Below are 26,810 nucleotides of genomic sequence, written 5' to 3' on the forward strand. Positions count from 1 at the left end.
TAAAGATATACTTTGCAGTCCAGTGACTTTAAATTAAATCCTTGGGAAAATCTAGGGTCTCTGTAGATTGCTTATGCCCATTGCTATGCACTCCACTTAATGAACACTCAGGTTTGGTTTTATTGTGTTCAGAGCCATGCTTTATTTACAGAAGCTCCACATATGATTGGTTTTGGGGGTGGACAATAGCATACACTTATTGTCTCTGTGCTTTTATTTTTCAGGGGCTTGCTTTGACACATTTTGTGTGGATTGCACCTTTACAAGTGACTCTCCTGATGGGGCTGCTCTGGGACTTGTTACAGGCCTCTGCCTTCTGTGGCCTTGCTTTTCTTATACTCCTTGCTCTTGCCCAAGCTGGATTAGGGAGAAAAATGATGAAGTACAGGTAGCAATCTATTATCATAGTTTAAAGGGGTTTTAAACAGTTTTTTAAAAAGCCTATTTGAATAAAAGCAAGACTTCCCTTTGCACTGAACTGTAACCTATGGAATGTCACCTTAAATGAATTATTTTAATGGACTAAATAATAATGGTACCAATGGGATATTTTTTGCTTTTCAGTCTACAGAATTTCTTGGTGTTAATATTCAGTGCATTTTCATAGTTCAGAAGATTGAGGTAAAAATGAATACTCAAATATTCATATGAATTGGAGGAATACATAGGGGGAAGTCAATAAAGCTCCTTGGCTTTTTTCTACTCTGATTTATGGATCATCATACCAGAGCCACTGTTACAGAATTAATCAGTAATACTCGGTACTGCTTATGTTAGAAGGACTATAACAATTTGTCATCTACAGTGTGATAGAAAGTATACAAGTTTCAGAGTCAGCTGGGTCTTTGCTTAAATTCCAGCTTGAACATATTTTTCGTCTGGCTTTCAGCATGGAGATAATGGCCACCAGAAAGAGTATGGACAGTGAACAGAATTCATCTAGTGCAGTGTCAGGCAAAGAAGAGGCATGTACTAAATGGTAGCTGTTATTTTTGCCAACATTATTTGCTAAGAAAATTAATGTCCATCTATTTAATATAAGAAACATAATTAATATCAGTTCATGGATAATTTGAGTTGTTTTTACTATTGATACATCAATTGATTGGTTTACAGAGATCAGAGAGCCGGAAAGATCAATGAGAGACTTGTGATCACCTCAGAAATGATTGAAAATATTCACTCCGTTAAGGCATATTGCTGGGAGGAAGCAATGGAAAAAATGATTGAAAACCTAAGACAGTAAGTTACAGTATTATCATAATTACAATGTTGCTAATGATTTTATCTTTTATATTAAAAATGACTATTTCCAGCCAGAGACTGGTAGCTCAAGACTGTAATCCTAGCTACTCAGTAGGCTGAGATCTCAGGATCAGAGTTCAAAGCCGGCCCAGGCAGGAAAGTCCGTGAGAGTCTTATCTCTAACAAACACTCAGAAAAAGCAATCTATTATCATAGTTTAAAGAGGTTTAAAACAGTTTTTTAAAAAGTCTATTTGAATAAAAGCAAGTTGTGCTGTGGCTCAAGTGGTAGGAGAGCTAGCACAGAGAGGCTCATAGGCAGAGCCCAGGCCCTGAGTTCAAGCCCTAGGACTGGTTAAAAAAAAAAAAAGATTCCATATTTGAACTTTCTGACAATCAGTTGAATTAAGACATTAACTGCCTATTTCGATGGGCTTAAGGTTGACATTTTATATTTTTCTTCCTTAATTTAGGAATAATGACAAAGTAGTAACTGTAAGTTGTGATCTTGTAAATTGTGTACTTGAGATGAAATCATGTCCTGTGATAATGAAAGCCATATACTGAGATAGGATCTGCACTTGGCCTTTATGTCTAGTCTTCATTTGCCTCAGATAACCTTTCACTGATTGGTGAAGATTTTTATCTGGACAAAAGTACAGCACAGATTGCACTATCATTACTGAGATAATTTTGGGGAAAATATAAACTAGAGCATTTATGCAGTCATGAACTCATTTTTTTTGTTTACATGTTTTTTTTTTATTGTGAAAATACTGTCCAGAGGGCTTACAATTACATAGGCAAGATAATGAGCACATTTCTTATCAAGCATTGTAGCCTCCTCCTTCGTTTCCCCTTCCTATCCTCCCCCCGCCCCCCATCCTCCCCAATTTCTCCCCCCCTCCCCTGCACCAAAGTTGTAAAGTTCGTTTTCGACATAACGACTTGTACATCTCATTGTTGCAATGGGTCCACCTGTATCCCTATTTAAACGATTTGTTTTTCCCCTTCCCATCCACAAATTATACCGACATTAAATACAGTGAAAGCAGGGGTTATACTGTGGGGGAGGGACATATTTTTAAAAGTTGAATTTCATGTTATACAAAGTCAAAAATAAAATGTTTGGGGAGACTTTGTGAAGGTAGATAAACCATTAAATAGAAATAGAAATGTGAGGTACATCAGGGCTCCACAAGGGAAAACATATTGAAAAGAAGACCCTTTGTACAAATATGGATTATTACAAAATTAGGATGTTTCAGAACTACTGGTACTGTCAGCGAGTTGCAGGTGTGTGATTGGAACAACAAACCAAATGCTGAAATGCTAAGTCCATTGCCATGTAAATAGAATAAAAGAGTATTTATTTCCCAAACATTAATGCTCACCTGTTTTTGTTATGCGTTTCACGATAAATCCAGGAAAAAGAATTGCATTTTCTTTCCAGAAACATCTTTAAAAATCTCAAGATTGTTCTGTTAGCAAAAGCATTTTTTTGTCTTCCTTCCTTCCTCTCTCCTTCCCTCCCTCCTTCCTTCCTTCCCTCTTTCCCTCCCTCCCTCCTTTCCTTCCTTTCTTCCTTCCTTCCTTTCTTTCTCTCTCTTTCTTTCTCTCTTTCTCTCTTTCTTTCTCTCTCTCTTTCTTTCTTTCTTTCTCTCTTTATTTCTTTCTTTCTCTCCCTCCCTCCCTCTCTCCCTTCCTTTTCTCCCTCTTTCTCTTTTTATCCTTCCTTCCTTCCTTCCTTTCTTTCTTCCTTCCTTCCTTCCTTCCTTCCTTCCTTTCTTTCTTCCTTCCTTCCTTCCTTTCCTTTCTTTCTTTCTTTCTTTCTTTCTTTCTTTCTTTCTTTCTTTCTTCTTTCTTTCTTTCTTCTTTCTTTCTTTCTTTCTTTCTTTCTTTCTTTCTTTCTTTCTTTCTTTCTTTCGTTCTTTCTTCTTTCTTCTTTCTTCTTTGTTTTTCTTTCTTTCTGCAGTAACAATTTCCAGACTCTCTAGGTTCTTCAAGCTTCACCATAAATTCATGGCCAGATCATTTGTAGGGTTGACTTTTCTTAACATTGGGTTTATTTTCTGTCTCTTTTCAAAAGATGAAATCTATCCTTCTGAATCTGTATTTCCCTTTGACCAGTTTTGATAGCAAATATCTGTAACTTGCACAATCCAGCATGAAACTGTTACCTGCAAAGGCTGAGAAGTGCTGACGTAAATATGGGAATATAGGAATTGCTCCTACTCAAGAGAGCAAATATAATGTTCTAGAAGGGAATGACAGGATACTTTCCAAAGGGAGATTGTTTTAGCACAGGACACAATTGAACTGGGCAAAAGGCCAGTTCAAAACATCTCCTCTTTTATTGCTTTTTGGTAATAAAATCACTTTCTTTTTTTTTTATAAGAAACTGATAAAATATTTTTATGACTTATAAAATTTAGCAGTTTTATTATATGGTGGGTAGTTCTTTCTGGATGGTTCTAATTTTGGATCCATTACTCTTTTCTGCATGACATCATCTTCCTATTTTTCCCTCAACTATGTTAATACGTTTAGACAATTTTGACAACTTTGTTAAAATTTTTGTAAGCGGCATTCACAAAAACTTTTAAGCCCATGTTGTCCTTTAAGCCTGAAAACTCTGTAGGGAAGTATAGGGTTTCTCTTTTTAGATCTGGTCATGTTAAATCAGAGGTAAAAGTGACTTCATAAGATGTCATAGCTATAACTCACAAAGACAGGGCTCAAACCAAGGTGAGATTTTAGAAGCATAATCTATCTTCAGTACCAGGTTACTGACATAGGTAAACATCAGACTTTTTAGACTAACCACAGTCTAAGTTCACTTTGAACTCTATTTCCATCAGGAATGTGTGTGTGTGTGTGTGTGGTATTTGGGGTTGAACTCAAGGCCTAAGGCTTGAACTGTACCACTTGCTTACACATCTAGCCCCTATTTGCATTGGTTATTTCCAAGGTAGGATTTCCAATATTCTCAGGTGGTCTAGGCTATGATCTTTCCACTTGTACTTATCCACGTTACTGAGGATGACAGGCGCACACCACCATTCCCAGTTATTAGTTGAGAAAGAGTCATATGAACTTTTATTCCATGGCTGGCCTGATTTTTAAAACAATTTTAGGAATGCAGATTCCCTGAGTTCTATCCACTGAGAGGAAACATTGATTCTCTGGACTATACAGCATGTAGAAGTACCACTAAATACCAGGTGCCCTTATTCCCTCTGCCACAGCACAGTTACTGATTCTTTCTTTAAGAATCCTTTAATAACTTGTCCATGGTCACACAGTTCATGTAGGAGCCAAGATCAAAACATAAGCAGTAGGCCTGGAATATAGCTCAAATTTGAGGCCGTGAATTCAAACCTAGATACCAGAAACAAATAAACAAACAAACAAAATGGCAGAAAGACTCTAGGGCTCATGTTCATATTTTACATTCCAATCTATTTGATATTTCAAAAATAAAATAAAAATATTTGATCAATAACAAACAATATCTTTGGATATGTTAAATATAAACAGTATGTTTGATATCTGAAAAATAAAATCACGTCCTTCACCTTTTTTTGTTCTTGTTTTTTTGTAGAACGGAACTAAAGTTGACCCGGAAGGCAGCCTATGTGAGATACTTTAATAGTTCAGCCTTCTTCTTCTCTGGCTTGTTTGTGGTGATTTTGTCTGTGCTTCCCTATGCATTCATCAAAGGAATCATCCTTCGAAAAATATTTACAACCATCTCCTTCTGCATTGTTCTGCGCATGGCAGTCACACGGCAATTCCCAGGGGCTGTACAAACATGGTATGACTCTCTAGGAGCAATAAACAAAATACAGGTAATGTACCATAACCCACCAGCATACATTGTGATTCTGAAACAATTTAGAATTGTTCTAGCAAGCAAACCTCTAGAGATAAATTCTTGGTCTTGAACCTATTAAAGTATGAAATTCCTTTTGTGGTTTAATGAGCTCTGGTGAAAGGCAATGATGTTCTGAGAGATTCTCAGAAGTCAAAGGAACTGTAATATCTCTGCAATCTGGAGACTTTCATCTAAATCCTCGGTGACTATATTGGCCCTAATAAACTTTGTAAATGTGAAAACAGATTGAAAAAGAAATGGTTCTCTAGAAAGTTAAACATACCAGCCAGTCTTAGGAATGCTTGTCTTAAACTTTTCCTACCATTTTCTTGGCCAGGCTAATAGGTGACAGTGACATTTTGTGCTACATTAAGCACTTAAAACCCAAGCAGAGTTTTCAGGTGATGAGACTGAATTTATACAAAGCTAATTGAATTAAGATATGCTTATTTAATAATCACATAAACTGTTTTGTTATCATTTAAAAATGCATCTTTAAACATCAAACCCAGAAATTAAGTTACTGTGGCAGAAATAAAAATAAGTAGAAAAGGTTGAATCACTTTTATTTAGTACTTATTTTACTTACTACTTACTTATTTACTGTTTACTATTTATTTCTAAGCCAAAGATGGCAGATGGTGGCTATCACCTAATATTGGCTCGTAGATCTGTTGTGTTTGTATTTCACATTTTAAAATTTGGAATTGCTTGCTACCAATTAAAAAATGGAGAGATGTCGCACATATACACCTATATACAAAAAACCATGGCTTTAACCTTTTTTGAAGAACTGAAATGCCTATCATTTGGGTCCTCTTTCCACTCAAGCTAGGCAGCTACCCTCCCACAGAGTACCTCCCCGCCCTGTTCATCAGCCCTCTTACTTACTTAGATCGTCTGCTTCACCCTCGGGACTGAGTGTGAATCTGTGTTGAATCTGTGAATTAGGCAGTGGTGACTAGAGCTTAGAATTATATTGGCCCTGGGAATAATATGTCCTCCATATCACATCTAAGTTCCTGTCTCTCTTTCTCTCTTTCTCTCTCACTCACACTCTCTCTCTCTCTCTCTCTCTCTCTCTCTCTCACACACACACACACACACACACACACACACACACTATCAGACAGAGAGACTGGGTGAGAGAGAGATAAAGACAGCTAGAGGGACAGAGAGAAGGAAGGGAAGAAGCCAGGCAAGGATCTCCTGTTCAGCTTTTTCTCACAACTTCATTTGATGAAGACTTTAGGGTACACAGACTTAAGTCTTCTATTTCTACTTTCCTTAGGAATTGTGTAGTTAAATCTTGGATAGAATTCTTTTCTTAGAACATACTGGAGCCCTTAAAAGCAGTTATATGAAGTCTTCATACCTTAATCCTTAAAAGGATGCAAATGACTCCTATAATGAAAATAAGACATTTTTCCCCCTCTGTCCTCACACTAAATGCCAGCAAATGAATATGTAGTTCATGAATACTTTATAAGTTCATTGCAAAGATTAATGTGTCATAGTATATAGATATTAAAATCTAATATATGAGTTTCATAAAATAGAGCATATTTACAGGGCGTGTTCCAAATAGGATGAATCCTAGAACTTGATGAAATAACTCAGTATTCTCTTAGAAAGTTATTTTAGTATGGAATAACATGCAACTGAATTGATAAAATCCACATACAAGACGTAGCTCTGTCGAATGTAAAACAGATGTAGTACTGCTCTAATGCGATTTTGATTTCACACTCTGCTTTTACTCTTGCTAACAACTAGGATTTCTTACAAAAGCAAGAATACAAGACATTGGAATATAACCTAACAACCACAGAAGTAGTGATGGAGAATGTAACAGCCTTCTGGGAAGAGGTGAGAATTTTACTGTTTTCTCTAGATCACCCTAGCCTTGCTTCTTTGTGAATCTAGATGTCATGCTAATGGAAAACAAGGCTAGGATCATAATCTACCTGCTAGAACTGGGATGAGGGACCACTCTACTAATTTTGGAAGATACCTATAGACCCAAGGACATTAATCCAATATCATAACCTCTATGTCTTCCTAATCATCACAAGTCAGGAAGCACTACAAAGATCACAGAGTTTTATTTGGGGTTGTAATCTTGTCTCTGCCATTTACTCTTTTTATAATCTAAATGGAGTTGCTTAATTTTTGGTAGCATCTGGTTCTCCCTTTGTAAAATTTGCTGTGAAGACTAAGATGATTTATATAAAATTCTCACTCGAGTCACATACACTAAATGAACGGTAACTGAATGAGCTAAATGAACTTAATGAACATTAACCTTCTCTGATCCGGAGTTCTGGTCCAATGTTTCTGTATGCACTGGTCACCAAATGATGTAGGCATATACCAATGTTCTTTTTAAAAATATTTTTCCTTAATTTTATTCACTATTAAAAATGAGCTATTACCTTACTATTAGAAATGATAATATGTAAGGCTGGGAAAGTGGCTCAGTGGTAGAGGGCTTGCCTCACATGCATGAGGCCCTGGGTTCGATTCCTTGGCACCACATAAGCAGAAAAAGCCTGAAGTGGTATTGTGGCTCAAGTGGTAGAGTGCTAATCTTGAGCTGAAGAGCTGAGGGACAGTGCCCAGACCTGGAGTTCAAGCCCCACAACTGGCAAAAAAAAAAAAGATTATATGCTTTCCAAACTTCAAATAGTAGTCTTTTCTGGGTGTGGTGGTGCACTTCTGTAATCCCAGCACTAAGGAGGTACAGGCGGGAGGATCATGAATCAGAGGCTAGCCTGGGATACACAGTAAGACTCGGCAATTTCAATTCCAGTTCCTCTTTTGCTAATTTTTTTCCCTGGAAAACATTTACTTTATCAGTTTTATTAGGCATGTTATTTGAAGAAACATATGTTGTAAGATTCATGCATTTGTGGGTTCAGTGTTAATTTGGGCCTGTTATGATTCTAAGAAAACCTTTTTCACTTTCTGTAATTTCCTTTACCATTTTCTTAAACTTCCAAAAATTTCCCAATATCCTCTGTCAGAATCTGTAATACATTAAAAAATAGAGATCATTGCCACATTTGTAGGTTCCAACTTCTCAATGCTTAGAATGACTTTCCATTTAAATGATTCTTGCTCGCTCAACCTTACCAATCTTCTCTCTTTTGCTGATGAACCCATCACTTCAGTGGTGGTGGGCCACAAGGTCCCCCTTGAACATCGTCAAACACTTCATGTTCCCTTCAGGTGATTTCACTTGGGCTTCATCGATGCCAGAACATTGATGAGTCTCTAAAGCAAATCCCTGGCCCCAGGTTCTTTCCTAAACTTCATACAAGGGCTTCCAATTTTTTTATACTCTTTATGCACTTCCCAACACTCCCCAAGTTTCATTATCCCATGTGTTCCAGTCTATTCTCCAAGTCCTTTGATGGCATCACCTGAGAGTCAGTTCACTGATGCATTCCATAGCTTCCCCCTCTTGCCAAACCTTTGAGGAAACATTCTATTTATACATTAAGAAAATTTATGTAACTAGTACAGGTTTACTCAACTAGCTAGCTCAAAGCTACAGGGTTATCCTAGGTTTCTCTGTATCCAAAGCCCTTTCCAATTCATCATACTGCAATTTATTTATTTATTTTTAACTTCTATTTTATTGTAAATTTTATTTTATTTTAAATTTTATTTTATTTTACTGTACAGAGGGGTTACAGTTACATGAGTAACGTAATGAGTACATTTCCTATCGAGCACTGTTACTCCCTTCCCTCCCGCACCTTCTCCACTCCTCCCTCCCTGAAGTTGTAAGTTCATTTCCAGCATAGTGTCTTGTGAGTCTCATTGCTGCTGCAATCCTGCATTTTTTATCTTTTAAAAACATTTTTATTATCTTTAAGTAGTTGTACAAAGGAGTTGCCATTCACCAAAGCAGTTTATGAATATAGTGCTTCTTAGTCAGTGTCGCCCCTTTCAATGTTCTCACCCACCCCTCCGACACCCTCTCTGACTTCATTTCAGATTATGTATTGAAATTGTTTTTGCCATTTAACATAAAATGCATCTTGATCTGTGTCATCATTTCAACATCTTCACACCCCCCCTTGGATCCACCCCTTCCTTTATACTTCTCAATTACGTGGTTTAGAGAGTTAATTCTTGCCTGCAATTTATTTAAGTGTTATGTTGCTGTGTACAAAGTGAATTCCCATATATTACCTCATTTATTGCCTCAACAACTCAGGACATTGAAACTCAGACTTATAAACATTTTTCAGATTTTACCGATCCTGCTGAGAAAATGACACAGAGACAAAGGGTATCATAACTGCTCTCCCAACTTTGGAAGAGAACTCTTAGACAAGTAAAGTGCTCAGTAGGACTAGGAATCAAATAAATACAACTACTATTACTGTAAAATCCAAGCTTCCTGCTTGAAAGTACTGCCACACAGAAAGATAGAAGCAAAGTGCAATAGGGTTGATTATCACTGAGGGTTCCTGGGAACTGACATTTTCTTACACTCCTGGAGGAAGACTTGGGACCATATTTTGAAAGACTTGAACTGGTACATAGCTATGGAAGTTCCCCTTGAGAGAACTGAGACTAAACAATAACTTACACACATGTGTATAAAATTTATAAGCACAAGATTTATAGCAAACTATATGCAGCACTTATTAAGTTAGAAGGGAACCTGTCTGGTTGAAAACTGTTCACACTTTATACTCTGATATTATTTTACACTTAAAATTATAGTAAGAAGAATATTTAAGCTGGCATGGTAGCTCAAGCCTGTAATCCTAACTACTTAAGAAGAAGCAATCAGGGGATCACAGTCTGGGACTGGCAGAGGCAAAAAGGAATTTGTGAAGTTTGGTAGCATGTGCATGTTATCCTAGCTACTCTGGTAGCTTAATGGCTAGGTGTAGTGACACATGCTTGCCATTCCCAGTGATGTACAGAAGCGCAAGTAGGAGGATCACAGCCCATGCCAACCCCAGTATAAGTGAGATTGGACTTTGAAAATAATAATGTAAAAAGGTCTGAAAGCATGGCTCAATTGTAGAGTGCCTGCCCAGCAAGCACACGGCCCTGAGTTTAGTCGGCCTGCTCCAAGGAAGCATATTTAATGGTATAAGTTTCATATATAATTTTTTATCAATGTAAAAATTGAATTTGACTCTATATATGAAAATATATATGTAAAAGAATAGTGGCTTATCAACTGAGAGGTTAAATGTAGTTATTTCTCAATGTTAAAGCTACAAGTGATTTCTATTTTCTTTTAACTGCTTTCCTATATTTTTCAAATTTCAATAATCTTCTATTGATCCAAGTCTTTATGGATAAAAGTCCTGTTTCTAAGCATAACCATGTAAGTCTATTAACAGCCAGACACTCACCATTCCTGGGAACTATTCTTTTAGCTTCAATGCATGCATATCTATCTTCCTAAACCACCTGTAACCATATTTTGTTCTCATGAAGTCCCACTTCCCTACTTCAGCACCAGCATGTATGTCATTGACTTGGTCAAGGCTGAGCCAATTTTTCTCTAATGCACTTTCAAAAGAATTTGCTGCAGGTTTTAATTTTAACACTAGGCATGTTACAAAATAAATTTCTATTCAAGTATCATTTTCCCATGTCAGATTTCTGAGTTAGTCTATAATGCAGAGATAATGTTTACTAAATCAATAATAGATATACATGAATAGATGCTGGGTGCTCATATTTATCTGTAATCACATTATTAAATAATAATATTTATGTACCGAGCCCATAAAAGAAAGAATGTGGGTCCTCGGATATACACATATAATTTAATCTTTAATTAAACTTAAATGTAAATTAACTTGATAATAGGCAAAGCTCTGAGAAAAAGTAACAATATTTGTATTAAATACTGTAACAATAATTTTCAAATGTTTTAGGTCATTTGCTCTAGAAACCTTGAGTTTTATGATTACATACTATAAAATAATAATGTATATTTTATAATGGATCATGTGCCATGTGCTTTTTGAACTAATTGTATATAAAACATCTATTGAAAATATGTGAAAACCTTGCTTCTACATTTTTTTATTTTTATTTTTCGCAGGGATTTGGGGAATTATTTGAGAAAGCAAAACTAAACAATAATAACAGAAAGATTTCCAATGGTGACAGTAAGCTCTTCTTCAGTAACTTTTCCCTTCTTGGTACTCCTGTCCTGAAAAATATCAACTTCAAGATAGAGAAAGGACAGTTACTGGCAGTTGCTGGATCTACTGGAGCAGGCAAGGTATCTTCTTTTCTTCCTCATCAATAATAACTGCATTTTTCCTCCTTTTTTTTCTAGTTTGTAGTTTCAGAGTGTATTTTGAGGAAATTCTCCTCCCTCTTTCTTTTTTTTTGTGGCTCTATTGAGGTTTGAAATCAGGGCCTCATTATTGCTTGACAGGATCTCTGGCACAGAGATATGCCTCTAGCTTTTTTTTTTTTTTTTAATCTGGTTACTTAAAAATAAAGGATCTTACATCCTATTTGGGCATGCACCTGGGCCTCTACTCACCTATTTTAGGCTTCTTGTTCATTGATGGGTCATCAGCCTGCACCACTGAGTACAGCTTTCCTTCATTGGCATGGCAGCTCATGGACTTGGCACTGGAATTGTGATCTTCTCATCTTTCTCCCAAGTGGAGTTACAGACATTAGCGACCTGAGCCTGGCTTTCCTTGAGTCATCTTATAAAATGCTGTTAGTGTAGGAGTTTGTACAGTGAATATTCTTGATGGAAAGCTAGCCTGGAACATTTCACTGTGTCGGGTCGGTTTTGTTTTATTTGTATTATTTTTTAGTATGGCCTTAACCACACCTGAAGTTCTATGGCCTGTGGGTGAGAGATGTTTGGGTACCACAGCATCTCTAGTGTGTCTTCTTACTTCACTCTGGTGCTAAAGCTTAGTCTCACAAGACTGAGCATCATATGTGCAGAATCAACACTTAGTTTATGTTTTTGCTTATATTTTAAGAAAAATCACAAATGTCTGCAAAGAGTTATTTAAACATTTTGGAATTTGAGAAGATATGAAGTTGAATGAGAACAATTATTGAATATAAATACATTTCAACTACTGAGTATACATACATGCTGAGTTGGCTATCCATATCTGTGGATTCAGTGACCTCATATTCAACCCATCAGTTTAAAAAATAGGTGTATACTTTTTGGTCATAATTTATAATACTGTATTAGTAATACAGTATAACAACTATTTATATAATATTTACATTGCACTAGGTATCGTGAGTAATCTAGTGATTTTGTTTTAAGTATATTGTAGGATGAACACAGGTTATATGCAAACATTATATTATTTTATATAAGGGACCTAAGGACCTATGAGTTTTGTTATTTACAAGGGCATCTTGAGCCAGTTCCCTAGGATACCAAGGGATGAGTGTATTTTGGTTTTATAGGAAAGTCTATGTATTTTTTCTAGTGGTTATCTTTATAGTAGCATATGAACAATATTTCATTCTCTTTATAATTTTAATTCATATGAACTCTGGAAAAAATCAATGGTGTTAATGCTTTTGCTACCTCCTTTATTTCTATTTACTTTTAGCAGTTGTATAATCTTTCTTTTTAAAATTTTTATTGTATAGTTAGTGTACAGAGGAGTTAGAGTTACATAATTCAGGTAATGAGTATAGTGTTACCTCTTTCCTCATTTTCCCCCAGTTTTTCCATCCTAATCCCTCCCCAGAAGTTTTATCATTCATTTTCAACGTAGTGTCTAGTGAATATCACCGCTGCATTTGTTCACTTTTTATTTTAAATACATATTTTATTGTAAAGATACTGTACAGAGGGGTTACAGTTACATGAACAAGGTAATGAGTCCATTTCCTATCAAGCATTGTTACCCCTCTTTTGTTTTCCCCCTGCCATCCCTTCCCTCCCCACCTCCCCAACTCCCCTAACCGTCCCCTGCAAAGTTGTAATGTCCATTTTCAACATAGTGTCTTGTAACATCTCATTTTTACAATTGCTCATCCTGTATTCTTATTTCAGCATTTTGTTATTTCCCCTCCCCTCCCCAAATTAGAAAAATGCATATACAAGATTCAGGGCACCAGAATCAAATATAATGACAACAGGGATTGTGCCATGGGGATTTGTTCATTCTTTGTCCCACCATTTCTGTGCTCTTCCTTACCCTCCCCCAAACAGATACATTTACATATACGACAAAGGGCACAGAAAACAAAACAGTGACAAAAGAAAAACATAAAGCAAAAAAAACTCTCTGTTTCCATTTCTTGGAGTTTATTTTGCCAACATCATTTTATATGATTATATGCACATAGCTATTGAGCCTTTGTGATCCTCCCCTAAGAACATCCTCCTTTGGTCTCGCTGTGTAAATGTGTAGAGTCCTGTATAACTTATCATGTTTTTGTCTTTTATCCTCCAGTTTGTTTACTTGTAGATGTATATTCACATTGTATTTAAAGCAAATGCAACCTATATTTCTTTAGGTCTGACTTACTTCACTTAACATAGTTTTTTCCAAGTCTTTCAATTTTCTTATGAATGGTACAATCATTCTTTCTGATGGAAGTGTAAAATTCCATTGTATATTATCTTTCTTAATGTTTATCTTTGTATTGTTAAACATTCTTATGCTTTTGTGCTATCATGTGTTAACTTTAAATGATATCCTTTGACTTCCCACTTTTTTTGATAAGCCAACACCAAATTTTTTCTCTGTATCTCACATCTGTATACTGTTTCCTTTGTTTTGTATACTTACTTTTCATTTATGCTTTATTCCAAGACATATATCATATTTAGTATCTGTTCTTCAATATGAAAACTTTAGCTGTGACTTCAGTTTCCAGTTTGTTCATTGACAGTTTTTTGAAGCTCAATCTTGGATGATATTTTACTTCAGGAAACTTATTGTTTGAATATTTACTTTTTAGCCTGGTATTTTTTATGAGATAAAGATCATTCTGTACCTACTTTGCAAGATTATTGTGAAGAATACAAAACAATATAATTAAATCATATAGAGAGCATTAAGCACAGAATAAGAAATTCAACAAATGGTTTGTGGTGACAAACCATCACAGATCTAAACCCATCTCAGCAATATGATGTAGAAGTCTCTCCCATATAAACCTTCCTCCTAATACATGTCACACTACAATGCTATGTTCTCTTTTATTCCCTTGGTATATTCTATGCATATCATAGTGTCTGGATTAAGAATTACTTCAAGCATTTTGAACCAAAATGAATGAACATTACCTTTAAAAGTTAGAAGCAATACCTTTATTTGGAATGGAGGCAAAGTGAATACTGATTTCAGTGATGTGATCAAACAATTTAAATAACAATCATTTTCATTTCCAGACATCACTCCTGATGATGATTTTGGGAGAGTTGGAGCCTTCAGAGGGTAAAATAAAGCACAGTGGAAGAATTTCATTCTGTTCTCAGTTTTCCTGGATCATGCCTGGTACCATCAAAGAAAACATTGTTTTTGGTGTTTCCTATGATGAGTATAGATATAGAAGTGTCATCAAAGCATGTCAACTGGAAGAGGTATGCAATTATAAGAAAAAATTTCTGGTTAAAAACATAAAACCTCAAGACTAGTCAAGTTATATGGTTTGCTCTTTGTTCAACTAGTCAATTTATAAATGTTGAAATTTCCTATAGGGAGTAAGCTATTATGAATGGACTAATTACTAAAATACATGACCTTGATCTAATAAGCTTGCAAATATATAAAATAGATGAAATATATTTGTAAAATAATAGGCTGGCTTGATCATAATAAATCTCATTTTAAAATGATAGGAATTTTATTCACACATTAGTGAGACAAATGTCCTAGTGGGTATTTACATAGCCTGTTGTTTTTATTCCTAAAATTATATAAGAAGAAGAATTTAATAATTTTAATGACACCATAAAGCACTGATCTACTATCAGATAATTAAATATAAAATTGTCTTATCATAAAAGATGTCTTTGACTTTGCATGTATAATCTCCAGTGACTAAATTTTTGAAGTAGAGGCAAAGCAAAGAGTTTGGAGTTGACTATTTTTATAACAATTTGGAAAATGGGCAAATTTATTTGGAAATATACAGTACTGGTTGGTAAATTTGTATGATGGTAAGTTCAATAATTATTTATGTAAATGTTAGGACAGGAGACATATAATTATGAGGTTTATTATAATTGTCTAGATAGGGATCCTGATTCTAAACCAGTACCATTAATGGATGACTTTTGGTATTAGGGGGTTCTTTTACCTCATAATTTCTGAAAAATTTCAATGAAAATAAAGTGAAATATAAAATACAGCATACAAAAAGATAGTTGTACATTAGATAAGGCTGTGTACAGATAGACATGTGTGTACTGACTCATTGAACAGTAATTTCCTCAACTACTTTTATTTGTCTGTGTGCTTTTATAACATGACAAAAAGAAAAGGCTGTCTTATAAAAAGCTTTGGGTTTACTTTGAAGAAGATTATCATTATTCCTCAAAAGCCTTTCTTCTAGGAACAATATTTCACAACCTGGAGGTTTGGAATGCCCTGGGTTTGATACCCAAATATCTAAGTGTTGCTAGAGAACACAAACATTTATCTGGTAGGGAAGTGGGACATTAGAGTAGTGGACCTTGTTTTATTTTTTATGAGTAGAAAGATGTTAGCAGGGTTTTGGTACATTTTATTATTTTTGTTTTGAATATATATATTCTCATATAAATGCTTTTATAAGATGATAGCTTGTATCCTCCTGGTAAATTAATTAAACTATATTTAACCCCTGTGTAGTGTAGGTAAATTAGTAATAAATTTAGAGCAATGAATCTGTTATTCATGTAACAAATATTTGCTAATTTTTGAATGCTGTGATGTCCTGAGAACATCAGGTTGAATACACCATAGTCGTGTGTGTGTGTGTGTGTGTTTTAAGAATTCATAGTAAAGCCAGGCAATGATGGCTCACGCCTGTAATCCTAGCTACTCAGAAGGCTGAGATCTGAGGATTGTGGTTCAAAGCCACCCCAAGCAGAAACGTCTATGAGACCCTTATCTCCAGTTAACCACCTTATCTCCAGTTAACCAGAGTTCAAGACTCATGACTGCTAAAAAAAAGAAAAAGAAAAAAAAGAATCCCTAGTAGAATGTTCTGCTTTAACAATGAAGTAATGCATGAATTTTATAGTCACCAAACAAACACTAATGAAAGAAGCAGAACATATTATTCCTTTATTTTGATATTATGTCTAACCTTAAATCATTTTTATAATTTATCTTTAAATGTCTCACATTTAAAGGATAGGACAACAGCTAGCAATCAAATTCCATTTTTTTCTGTCTGACTTTCCCTCCTGACAGCCCTAAGCAACCAGTAATATACTTTCTATCTTTATAAATTGGCCAATGCTTAACCTTGTACATAAAAACAATTAACTGTATATAGGTCTTTATATTTAAACAAACTTTCAAATTAGAAGCCTATATACCTATTTTAAACATATCACATGTGCTGTGTTTTGTATGTATTGTTCTTTTCATGTGTCTGTGTCTTTATTGAGACGAATTCACTGCCTGGGCATTCATTGTTCTTTCGTTTCCTCACTCAAGCCTGGCTCTCTACCACTTGAACCACAATTTTGCTTTCAACTTTTTTGTTGGTTAATTGGAGAAAAGAGTGTTATGAACCTTTTCTTCCCAAGCTGGCTTTGAACTGCAATCATCTCTCAGCCTCTTGAGTAGCTAGAATTATAGGGGCAAGACTCAGGCACTCAGCTAGCAGATATTGTTCTTATCTGGCCAGTTACCTGGTAAATTCCTTGAGCATAGTAACTCCAAAACACATTACTTTGATTTATTGTACTGAGCACACTGGTAGAATAGTAGATTCTTGCAGAATGACTGTTTGGGGAATGTTTTGAAGTAGGCATGTTGGTTGAAAAAATTTTGCTCAGAAAATATTCTGTGAGTCTCATGGTCTCGAGTTTATGTAGATAGCTACATGAGAGCACATGATGTCTGGGAATAACAAATAAAAGGAACAGACAGTGCTTATCTATCTTGAAAGCCAAAAATCAAATTTCCCCCACTTCCCAGGGACTTTAGAGGTACTACTTATTTTTATTGCTTTATAAATGTTCTCATCTTTGATAAGGTCCAATGAGAACCAGAATAGAGAATAATCCCTGTGTGCCAAAGGAGAGTTTTTTTAATTTCTTAAACATGGAGGAATTTTGATCATAGAAACATCAGATAACTCCAGAGTCCTTGATAGGTCAGCAGCTGGTGCCAACCCAAGAATCCCTCAGTATAATCTCTGTGCAATCCCTGTCACAAATACAAACATTCATGACTCACTGTTTTCGTTTTGACTGTTGAGGCTGATTTGTTTCTTAATGGGTTACTTCCAGACTTGGAACTAGAGATGAGGACACAATAGTCTCTTCCTCATTTTTGTGTTTTTGTTCAGCTCGAACATCATCAAAGCCCTTGTGCTTTATAATCATGCCCCATGTCATAGGAGCAGGCAGTAGGTGTAAATTTGTCTGGAGAGGAAAAAGCATACGTGACATAGTTCACATAGTTTTCTGATTTCAGTTTGTTGTTGGAAATTATTCACTTCGAGAGATAGTTCAAAGACATTATCGCAGGGAAGGGCATGGAGATAGTTCTGTGTTGATAGAATAATTTGTAATATGCAGCCACAAGTGGGCAAGTCAGGTTCAGATTCTTCACTGTTTCCTCCTCTTTTGGGAATATCTCCATGTACTACTTTTCAAACGTGCAAAAGTTGCAAAGTAATAGTCATTTTAGAAATTCCTAGGTAACTGTGTTTATTGCAGCATTATTTACCATAGCTAAGATATGGGACCAACCCAGATGCCCCTCAGTAGATGAATGGATCAAGAAAATGTGGTATATATACACAATGGAATTCTATGCCTCCATCAGAAAGAATGACATTGTCCCATTTGTTAGGAAATGGAAAGACTTGAAAAAAATTATATTAAGTGAAGTAAGCCAGGCCCAAAGAAACATAGGTCCCATGGTTTCTCTTATTTGTAATAACTAGTATATGTCTGAGACAAGCAGAAACAGCCAGATAAGTTGATGTTAGGTGAAATGAACTCCAAGATAAGAACTCAAATGGTTTTCCTTTCTTGCTATTGCTATTGCTAACATATTTATAAGATGATTTCTTTGTTGCTTTGTATGTCCCTCTCCCAGGGTATAACCCCTGTTTTCACTGTATTTGATGTTGGTATAATTCATGGAGGGGAAGGGAAAAAACAAATTGTTTAAATAGGGATATTGGTGGATCCATTGCAACAATGAGATGTACAAGATATTATGTCAAAAAATGAACTTTACACCTTTGGTGCTGGGAGGGTATGGGGGGTATGGGGGGAGAGATGGGAAAGGATGGGACGGGGAAATGAAGGAGGAGGCTACAATGCTTGGTAAGAAATGTACTCATTACCTTGCTCATAGAATTGTAACCCCTCTGTATGGTATTTTCACAATAAAAAATAAAATTAAATTTAAAAACAAAAAAAAGAAATTCCTAGGCAAAACGTTAGTTATCCCCTACATCCCTGTGGCCATTAACTTATCCTTCTATTTTTTTCCATATAGCCAAACTTCCATAGAATCCTCCTAAATATTTATAACTACTGTAACCAGATGTACTAGCTTAAAGAGAGGAAACAAATCGTTTGAATGGGGGGGGGGGGCAGTGGGGATTGGGTGGGAGGGGCGGGGAGAGGGTGGGAAGGGATGGGAAGGGGAAACAAAGGAGGAGGCTAACAATGCTTGATAAGAAATGTACTCATCATCTTGCCCATGTAATTGTAACTCCTCTGTACAGTATTTTCACAATTTAAAAAAAAAGAGAGGAATCAAGATAATTGAGTCCTAGTTAACTTACTTGTTCATTTGTTTACTATTGATAGACTGCCCACATATCACCATTATTATTCAACCATATTAGTTCTATTGCTGACAGGAAAAGAATTGTAGGAAGGCTAGTATTTGGTGAAGAGTAATTGAACTCTCTATTCACTGACTCTTCTGAAAGTACCTGGGTTTGGAGAAGTAATTGGCTTTTATAACAGTGTGTGGTAGGAATAGGAGTGGGGAGTGGGGAAAGTAATTTTATTCCACAAAGCTGCTGAGATACTATTGAAACCACAAAATGATTCGCATGAAGTAAGTATATGTCATGACAGTCATTACAGATCCATTGTAACACAAATATTTACTGTGTACATTGAAGGTAAAATCTCCATGTGTTTTCTATTTTACCACTGTTGATAGGTTTTGTATATAAATTACTAGAAGGAAACAAATTGAGAGGAAACTTGGCAAAAATTCACTGAACAAAAAAATCTGGGAAGGGAATTGGCAAGAAGTGTGAAAAAAACTTGGGAGGAGAATAGCAGACAGAACCTAACTGTTCTGGAAAATAAATTCCACCATGTAGATACCATATGACTAATTGATTTCAAATTTGACCTCTGGGTTTGCAGATTTGGCCGAAACTAACCTGAAAGAAGTTGAGACAACCTCTAATAGTCAATCTATCAATGTAGGAGAATTTATGGATATTCTGAAAGTACTGAAAGAAAAGAGTAGCCATGAGGCAATAGACATCTACTACAGTTTTTGAAACATATTGAATTATGTATGTTCCCTCAACCAGAATAAGGTAGAATGACTCTGTCTTGAACTATCTGCAATTTTCTCCTGATAGATGATGGAATTGGAAAGCATTAATACTTATTTCACTATAATGGGAGGCTAGAACAGTTATTTCATAAAGTTATTATACCAGGATTGCTATAGTGTTTCATGAATTATACTACCATTTCATTTTATTTTATTCGAGCCCTGAGATTTACAAAACAAATGCTAGTTTACATCTATGAATGATGTGTACATGTCAGCATTGGGCTATACACTTTACATGAATTGGCCCATTCAATCTGTACTTTCCATTTGTCGAGTAACAACTTTTCCTTGAATTTGCAGTCAAAGGGAAAATAGGCTGATTACAAAAGTACAAACTAAAATTCTAGAGCTAATTATTAGGTTAACAAAGAAGAGTTCTTACGTCTCCAAAACCAAAATAGCCCAGAGATTGCCCCTCCTAGTAAAATGTGGGCAACTGAACAGAGCAGTACTATATACATATAATTATAACTGTCTGGGTCCAAGTTATTCCATGAATAGATAATGAAATTAGAACACTGTACCAGGCACACATTCAAAACACAAAATTTAAAGTCATAGTTTAGAAAGCATACATATATCTTCCCAATGTTTTAGCTTGCTTTAAGAACCTAGATTCTGAGCCTGGATGCTGGTGGTTCACACCTGTAATCCTAGCTACTCAGGAAGCTGAGATCTGAGGATCGTGGTTCAAAGCAGCCCGGGCAGGAAAGTCCATCAGACTCTTATCTCCAATAAACCACTAGAAAATTGGAAGTGGCTCTGTGGCTCAAGCAGTAGAGCACTTGCCTTGAACTGAAGAGCACAGGAACAGCACCCAAGCCCAGAGTTCAAGCCCCCCGACAGACCAAGAAAAAAAAAAAGAAACTAGATTCTGGATTCAAAGTTACCTGAATTGAAGAGGATTAAGGAAGGACTTAAAGAAATTAAGAAAAGATTTTTACCCCTAAAAAAGACCTCTGGCTAAATATAACATCTGTAGCTAGATCTGGACATATTTTTTGGCTTCTGACTTTGTAGAGAAATGTTCATAGGGAGTTTCCCAGGAAAGGAAGTTTCTGAAAATTTAATATGTCTTCTCTGGAAAATTGTATTATCATTATTTCTTTTCAGAACCAAGTCTATAATAAAATTAAAAGTAATTTTCATTCACAGGGTTTGATTACCCTTGATCCAGATTTGATGAATTAAAAAATTGATATCAGCAAATCTCTGTTGAGATGATACTTTGAACACTGCACAGTGTTAAGCACTCTGCTTCCAAGTATAGCAAGGGTTCCTATATGTAATGAGGCTGTGGCTTACAGGTATGTCAGGGAAGAGATACATATTTATTCACTAAATACAAATGCAACCATTGAACCAAACTCTGGGGATATATTGATTACCAAGACATAATACTTGTCTCAAAGGACTTTCATTCTAGTGGTGAAGACAAAAAATAAAAGATCAGTACAGTTTAGTAAGTTGTATGATATTGGTTAGTGTAGAGTACTTATTAGGAGGAAGTAATATTACAACGGAGAGATGATGGAGGAGCAAAAATGTTCTCAGTGAGGAGATCGCTCTAGAAAGAGAACAGAATATATGCAGACTGGATCTTAAAAGAGTATAGTATATCCAGGGAACTATCATCAGTTCTGGATGGCTGAGATTCAGAATGAAATGAGCATGGATTCAAGACAGTTATTGGCACATTGTGGGAGCTATTATAATTCATTCTGGCTGGAAACAAAGGGCTGTATGGTGAGCACTGAACTGGAATAGGACTGTTCTATCAAGAAGAATCTCCCTCCCATTAAGGAACTTGAACTTCCATGAAACTCTCTGGAGGGGTTTTAACTTGGGAGTCGTGATGTAATCAGATTTGTACTTTGCAAAGATGTGTCTGGCTCTAACATATAATAGGGATAATTAAAGAAGGGGCAAGGCTGGTGGCAGAGAGATCTTTGAGAAGGTCATGGCAGTGGTTAGGAGAGCATGGTGATCTGCTAGGCAGGAGGAGGTAGGGAAAAGAGCACATCGCCTTTGAGTCAACCAGAAAACACAATGGATCAGTCACTATATAATACGAAATGTAAGGAAAAAGTTCTGCTTCTGTGTGTGTCTGTGTGTCTGTGTGTGCGTGCGTGAGTGCGCACGTGCATGCTGGATAGTCATGGGCTTAAACTCAGGGCCTGGGCACTGTCCCTAACCATTTTTTGCTCAATGCTAGCAATCTACCATCTTAGCCACAGCACCATTTTTGGCTGAGTCTCCTCAGCTTTCCTACCTGGGATTGCTTTGAGTTAGGATCCTTAAATCTCAGCTCCTAAATAGGTTGGACTACAGGTATGAGCCATCAGCACCCAGCAATGCCAAAATGTTGTAACATTTATTTTATGTAATTATTTTTTTAATTTATAGCCAGTTAATTGAGGTATAATTGACACACAAAATTATATGTATTTGTCATGTACAATGTGAAATAATTACCATAGTCAAGTTAATATGTCCATTAATTTTCATAGTTATCATTTGTATATGTATATAGTAAGAACTTTTAAGATCTACTCTCTGAGCAATTTCCATCATACAGCACAATCTTATTTAATATCATCACCCTGTTGTACAATAACTCTCCATAACTTACACATCCTGACTAACTTTGACCAGCAGTGGGAAGGTTCCCATTTTTCTTTCCTCATGTGTTGTTTTTTCTTTTCTTTTCTTTTTTTTAATTGTGAAAATACTGTACAGAGGGCTTACAATTACATGGGCAAGGTAATGAGTACATTTCTTATCAAGCATTGTTGCCTCCTCCTTTGTTTCCCCTTCCCATCCCTTCCCATCTCCCACCCCCTAACCCCCCTACACCACCCTGCTGGCCAAAATTGTAAAGTTCGTTTTTCTGCATAATGACTTGTACAGCTCAGTGTTGCAATGGGTCCACCTGTATTCCTATTTAAACAATTCATTTTTTCCCTTCCCCTCCACGGATTATACCAACATCAAATACAGTGAAAGCAGGGGTTATGCCGTGGGGGAGGGACATACAAAGCAACAAAGAAATCATCTTATAAATATGTTAGAAACAATTGCATGAAAGAAAAAAAAAACATTTGAATACTTATCTTGGGGTTCATTTCACCTAACGTCAACTTATCTGGCCTTTTCTACTTGTCTCAGACATATACTAGTTATTGAAAATAAGGGAAACCATGGAACCTATGTTTCTTTGGGCCTTGCTTACTTCACTTAATATAATTTTTTCCAAGTCTTTCCATTTCCTAACAAATGGGGCAATGTCATTCTTTCTGATGGAGGCATAGAATTCCGTTGTGTATATATACCACATATTCTTGATCCATTCATCTACTGAGGGGCATCTGGGTTGGTTCTATATCTTAGCCATGGTAAATAATGCTGCAATAAACATAGTTGTCCTGGTAGCTTTAGTATGTATGGTCTTGTTTGTGATCATTTGGGTAAATGCCCAAAAGTGGGATTGCTGGGACATAGGGGAGCTCTATGTGGAGTCTTTTGAGGAACCTCCATACTACTTTCCAAAGTGGTTGAACAAGTTTACACTCCCACCAACAATGTAGTAGGGTTCCCTTCTGTCCACATCCCCTCCAACATCTGTTGTTATTAGAGTTCTTGATTATAGACGTTCTAACTGGAGTGAGGTGGTATCTCCATGTTGTTCTGATTTGCATTTCTTTTATGGCTAGAGAGGTTGAGCATTTCTTCATGTGTCTAGTAGCCATCCTTCTTTCCTCTTCAGAGAAGTTTCTCTTTAAGTCTTTAGCCCACTTATTAATTGGGCAGTTGTTTCTTTGAGGATTTGTTTATGGGAGATTTAATTTTTGGAGTTCCAGATATATTTTAGATATGAGACCCTTGTCCATTGTATGGCTAGTGAAGATCTTCTCCCAATCCGTGGGCTTTCTATTGATCTTGCTAGCTATGTCCTTTGCCATGTAGAAGCTCTGCAATTTCATGCAATCCCATTTGTCCAACCTTTCTTTGATTTGTTGTGTTTCTGGGTCTCTATTAAGAAAATTTCAGTCTGTGCCAAGGAGACCTAGAGTTTCTCCTATTCCATCCTGCAATGTTTTCAGAGTGTCTGCTTTGACTCTGAGGTCTTTGATCCATTTGGAGTTGATTCTCATGCAGGGTGATATATAAGGATCTAGCTTTAGTTTTCTACAAGCCTTGTTCTTTCTTAGGCAGTGCAAGGCCCTGAGTTCAAATCCCATGTTAAAACACCCCCACACTATGAATTTTCCATTTGTAAATATGATAAAAACAACCTGTGCATGAATGGTATTGAGAATTCCATGACTAACTTAAAAAAATGTTTAGCAGTGTATTTGTTTTCATGGACATGGTGTCTTCCAGCAATCACAATCCTAAATAAGCAAATCTTGGGAAAACCACTCACCTTTCTTAACTCATTTGAGAATTAGGTAAGTCAGAAAAATTCTTTATCGATTTCTTCCCAAATTATTTTCTCTCTCTTTCCCCTTGGGGAGAATCTCTTTTTCCTTCCATAAAGCCTCAAATTTAAAATGGAAGTCCAAGATCTTGTGAGCAGTAAGCACAAGGACAAGCCTGGTCCAAAGACAGCTTTGAGCCTCAATGGATTGTGGCAGGAAGGTCAGAGACAATGAGTGCTTAAGTACAAAGCCCATCTCCTGTTCCTAAGGAAATGAACTACAAAACAGAAGCTACAATATGGACCTTTAGATTTGGGGAAATTCAGAGTAGGACCAAATATATGATCACCTACCAGTGTACGAAGAAAGTACCAAGGAGTCTCCTCATGCATCGCAGAGACTGGATTTCTCTCAGCATTTTGGTTAAGCGCTTAGAGAAAATAACTAGAGAGTTAACAGCTTCTAAATACCAATTCTTAGGCAAATTAAATAAAAATCAGGTACAGAAATCTGAAAAAAATACCCCATAACAATCCACTAGATTGCATGAGTATTTTGAAATTCTGAAATATACTATCCGGAAATCTATAGTTACATAGATCTAATGTGGAAACAGAAGGAAATCAATCAGGTTATTTGTTCCAAATCTCTAGCATGTTTGACATAAATGTTGTAACACAGTTCCTATACAGCTCTTCGGCTGTAGCGGACTCCAGGAAATTCTTACTTAGGATTTTAGTCCTTAGTATATGTCCTCAAATACATTCAATTAAATCACTGCCCTCTACAGCTCTTCTTGAAAATGCTATGAATCTATGTACTAAAGAAAAACAGGGATATTAGCAGTTTCCCTTATGAGTCCATACATATATAAGTATATGGCAATATAGAACAATATAAAATGAGTTTAATATTAGTGACCAAAAGCCTAGAGCACCCATTTTTGTACTTTTGTCAATTCCAGTAAACTTGTTTTAGAATTCGTTTTCTGCCCAAACTCTGGTTAATACCAGGCAGAGAAGGAGAATGATATTTTTTCCAAGTTAAGTAAAATTCTCACTTCTCATGCTTTCTAGCAAGGCTTCTGCCCCTAACCAGTATTTCTAGTCATAGCTCTCTTTAGATGAAGTTTAACTTAGATCAACAAATTAACTTAACTAATAAACAGAACCCCAATTTTAATTTAGGAACCTTTTAGTGTCTATTTTCTTCTGTGGAAACTTATTTCTGCCAATAGATATCATACAGCTCTCTGCTGCTTTCTGAGACACACACCCACATGGACAGTAGATAGATGTGAAATGTTTAATTCATTTTCACATTTTCTCTCCCTTTGTACTACGTTCTTAACTCTCTTATATTCTCTCATCCACTCTGCCTTTTCCTTTTCCTTCGCTCCCTACTGCTTCCTTCTGTTTCCACTCACACTCCCTCCTCTTGTCCAGCTCCTTGTGCATGAAGCACAAATATTTAGAGATATAATATTCAGTGATTTTTAAATGTTAATAATATGAGTGTTAAACATCTGATGATTTACTGTTAAAGAAATGCTTTACTGAATGACATTACCCTAATATTCATGTTCCTTTAGTCCTAACTTCTTACCACCTCCTTTACCACAAACATCTGCAGTGTCAAGGTTGTTCTAAAAGTGATAAGCCAGCCATAAAATAAGTTTATGGTATTTTCCTATCTTCAAAGTTACAGGAAGCTCAAATGTACTCTGTAAATATTGCAAAATTACCCAGGACCATTAACTGTAACACTCTACTCTTTCTTTCAAGTTCTCTCTCCGTCTCTCTTTCAATATAATAACATCCTGTATTTTTGTCCTGTTATGTGTTCAATTCAGAGTTATCCGTGTTCTATTAGCAAATCTTCCTTAACAACTTCTGGGATTTTTGGTCTGGTTGAATAATGTTAGCTAGTAAACTTTAACTGATTTTTAAATATGTAAATTGATAAACATGTAAAAAGGACACAAATCCCATTGGGTATGTTATATGCTCCTTAATAATAAATGAATTTTTATTACATACATTAAAATAATACTTTGGGGCTGGTAAGGTGGCTCAGTGGTAGAGTGTTTGCCTTGTGCATGAGGCTCTGGGTTCGATTCCTCAGCACCACATAAGAAACAAAAGCTGGAAGTGGTGGTGTGGCTCAAGTGGCAGAGTGCTAGCCTTGAGCTGAGGGACAGCTCAAAGGCCTAGAGTTCAGGCCCATGACCAAAAAAATAAATAAAATAAAATAAAATAAATATATAAAAACTTTGACCCTCTCTACTAGTCTTTATCTGAGTATTTTCAAGTGTTTTACTATCTTGAACAAATCCAGGGTGTTGTGTGCACAGAATCCTTTGAAATTGCCCTTTGCCTTTTAACTTAGCGTATTGTAAAAAAAGTCAGCCCAAAAGAGTAAGTATTCTGACGAGCAGCTCAAACACTGGACGGCACTGACATCATGGACTAATATGCATATTCTTGGGCAT

The 26,810-nt window shown here is 36.0% G+C and overlaps 1 protein-coding gene across 1 annotated transcript in view; it reads left to right on the top strand.

Moving 5' to 3' along the window:
- Positions 1 to 26,810, top strand: part of Cftr (CF transmembrane conductance regulator) — a 143,985-nt gene that overhangs the window by 51,273 nt on the left and 65,902 nt on the right. Inside the window, exons 10-15 of the mRNA XM_042695895.1 lie at positions 225 to 388; positions 1,117 to 1,242; positions 4,849 to 5,095; positions 6,898 to 6,990; positions 11,213 to 11,395; positions 14,519 to 14,710. Of these exons, the coding sequence (XP_042551829.1) occupies positions 225 to 388; positions 1,117 to 1,242; positions 4,849 to 5,095; positions 6,898 to 6,990; positions 11,213 to 11,395; positions 14,519 to 14,710 (1,005 nt within the window). The remainder of the gene's footprint in view (positions 1 to 224; positions 389 to 1,116; positions 1,243 to 4,848; positions 5,096 to 6,897; positions 6,991 to 11,212; positions 11,396 to 14,518; positions 14,711 to 26,810) is intronic.

The sequence above is a fragment of the Dipodomys spectabilis genome, unplaced genomic scaffold (genome assembly GCF_019054845.1).
Source record: "Dipodomys spectabilis isolate Male_0828 unplaced genomic scaffold, ASM1905484v1 ptg000197l, whole genome shotgun sequence".
Classification (NCBI taxonomy): Eukaryota; Metazoa; Chordata; class Mammalia; order Rodentia; family Heteromyidae; genus Dipodomys; species Dipodomys spectabilis.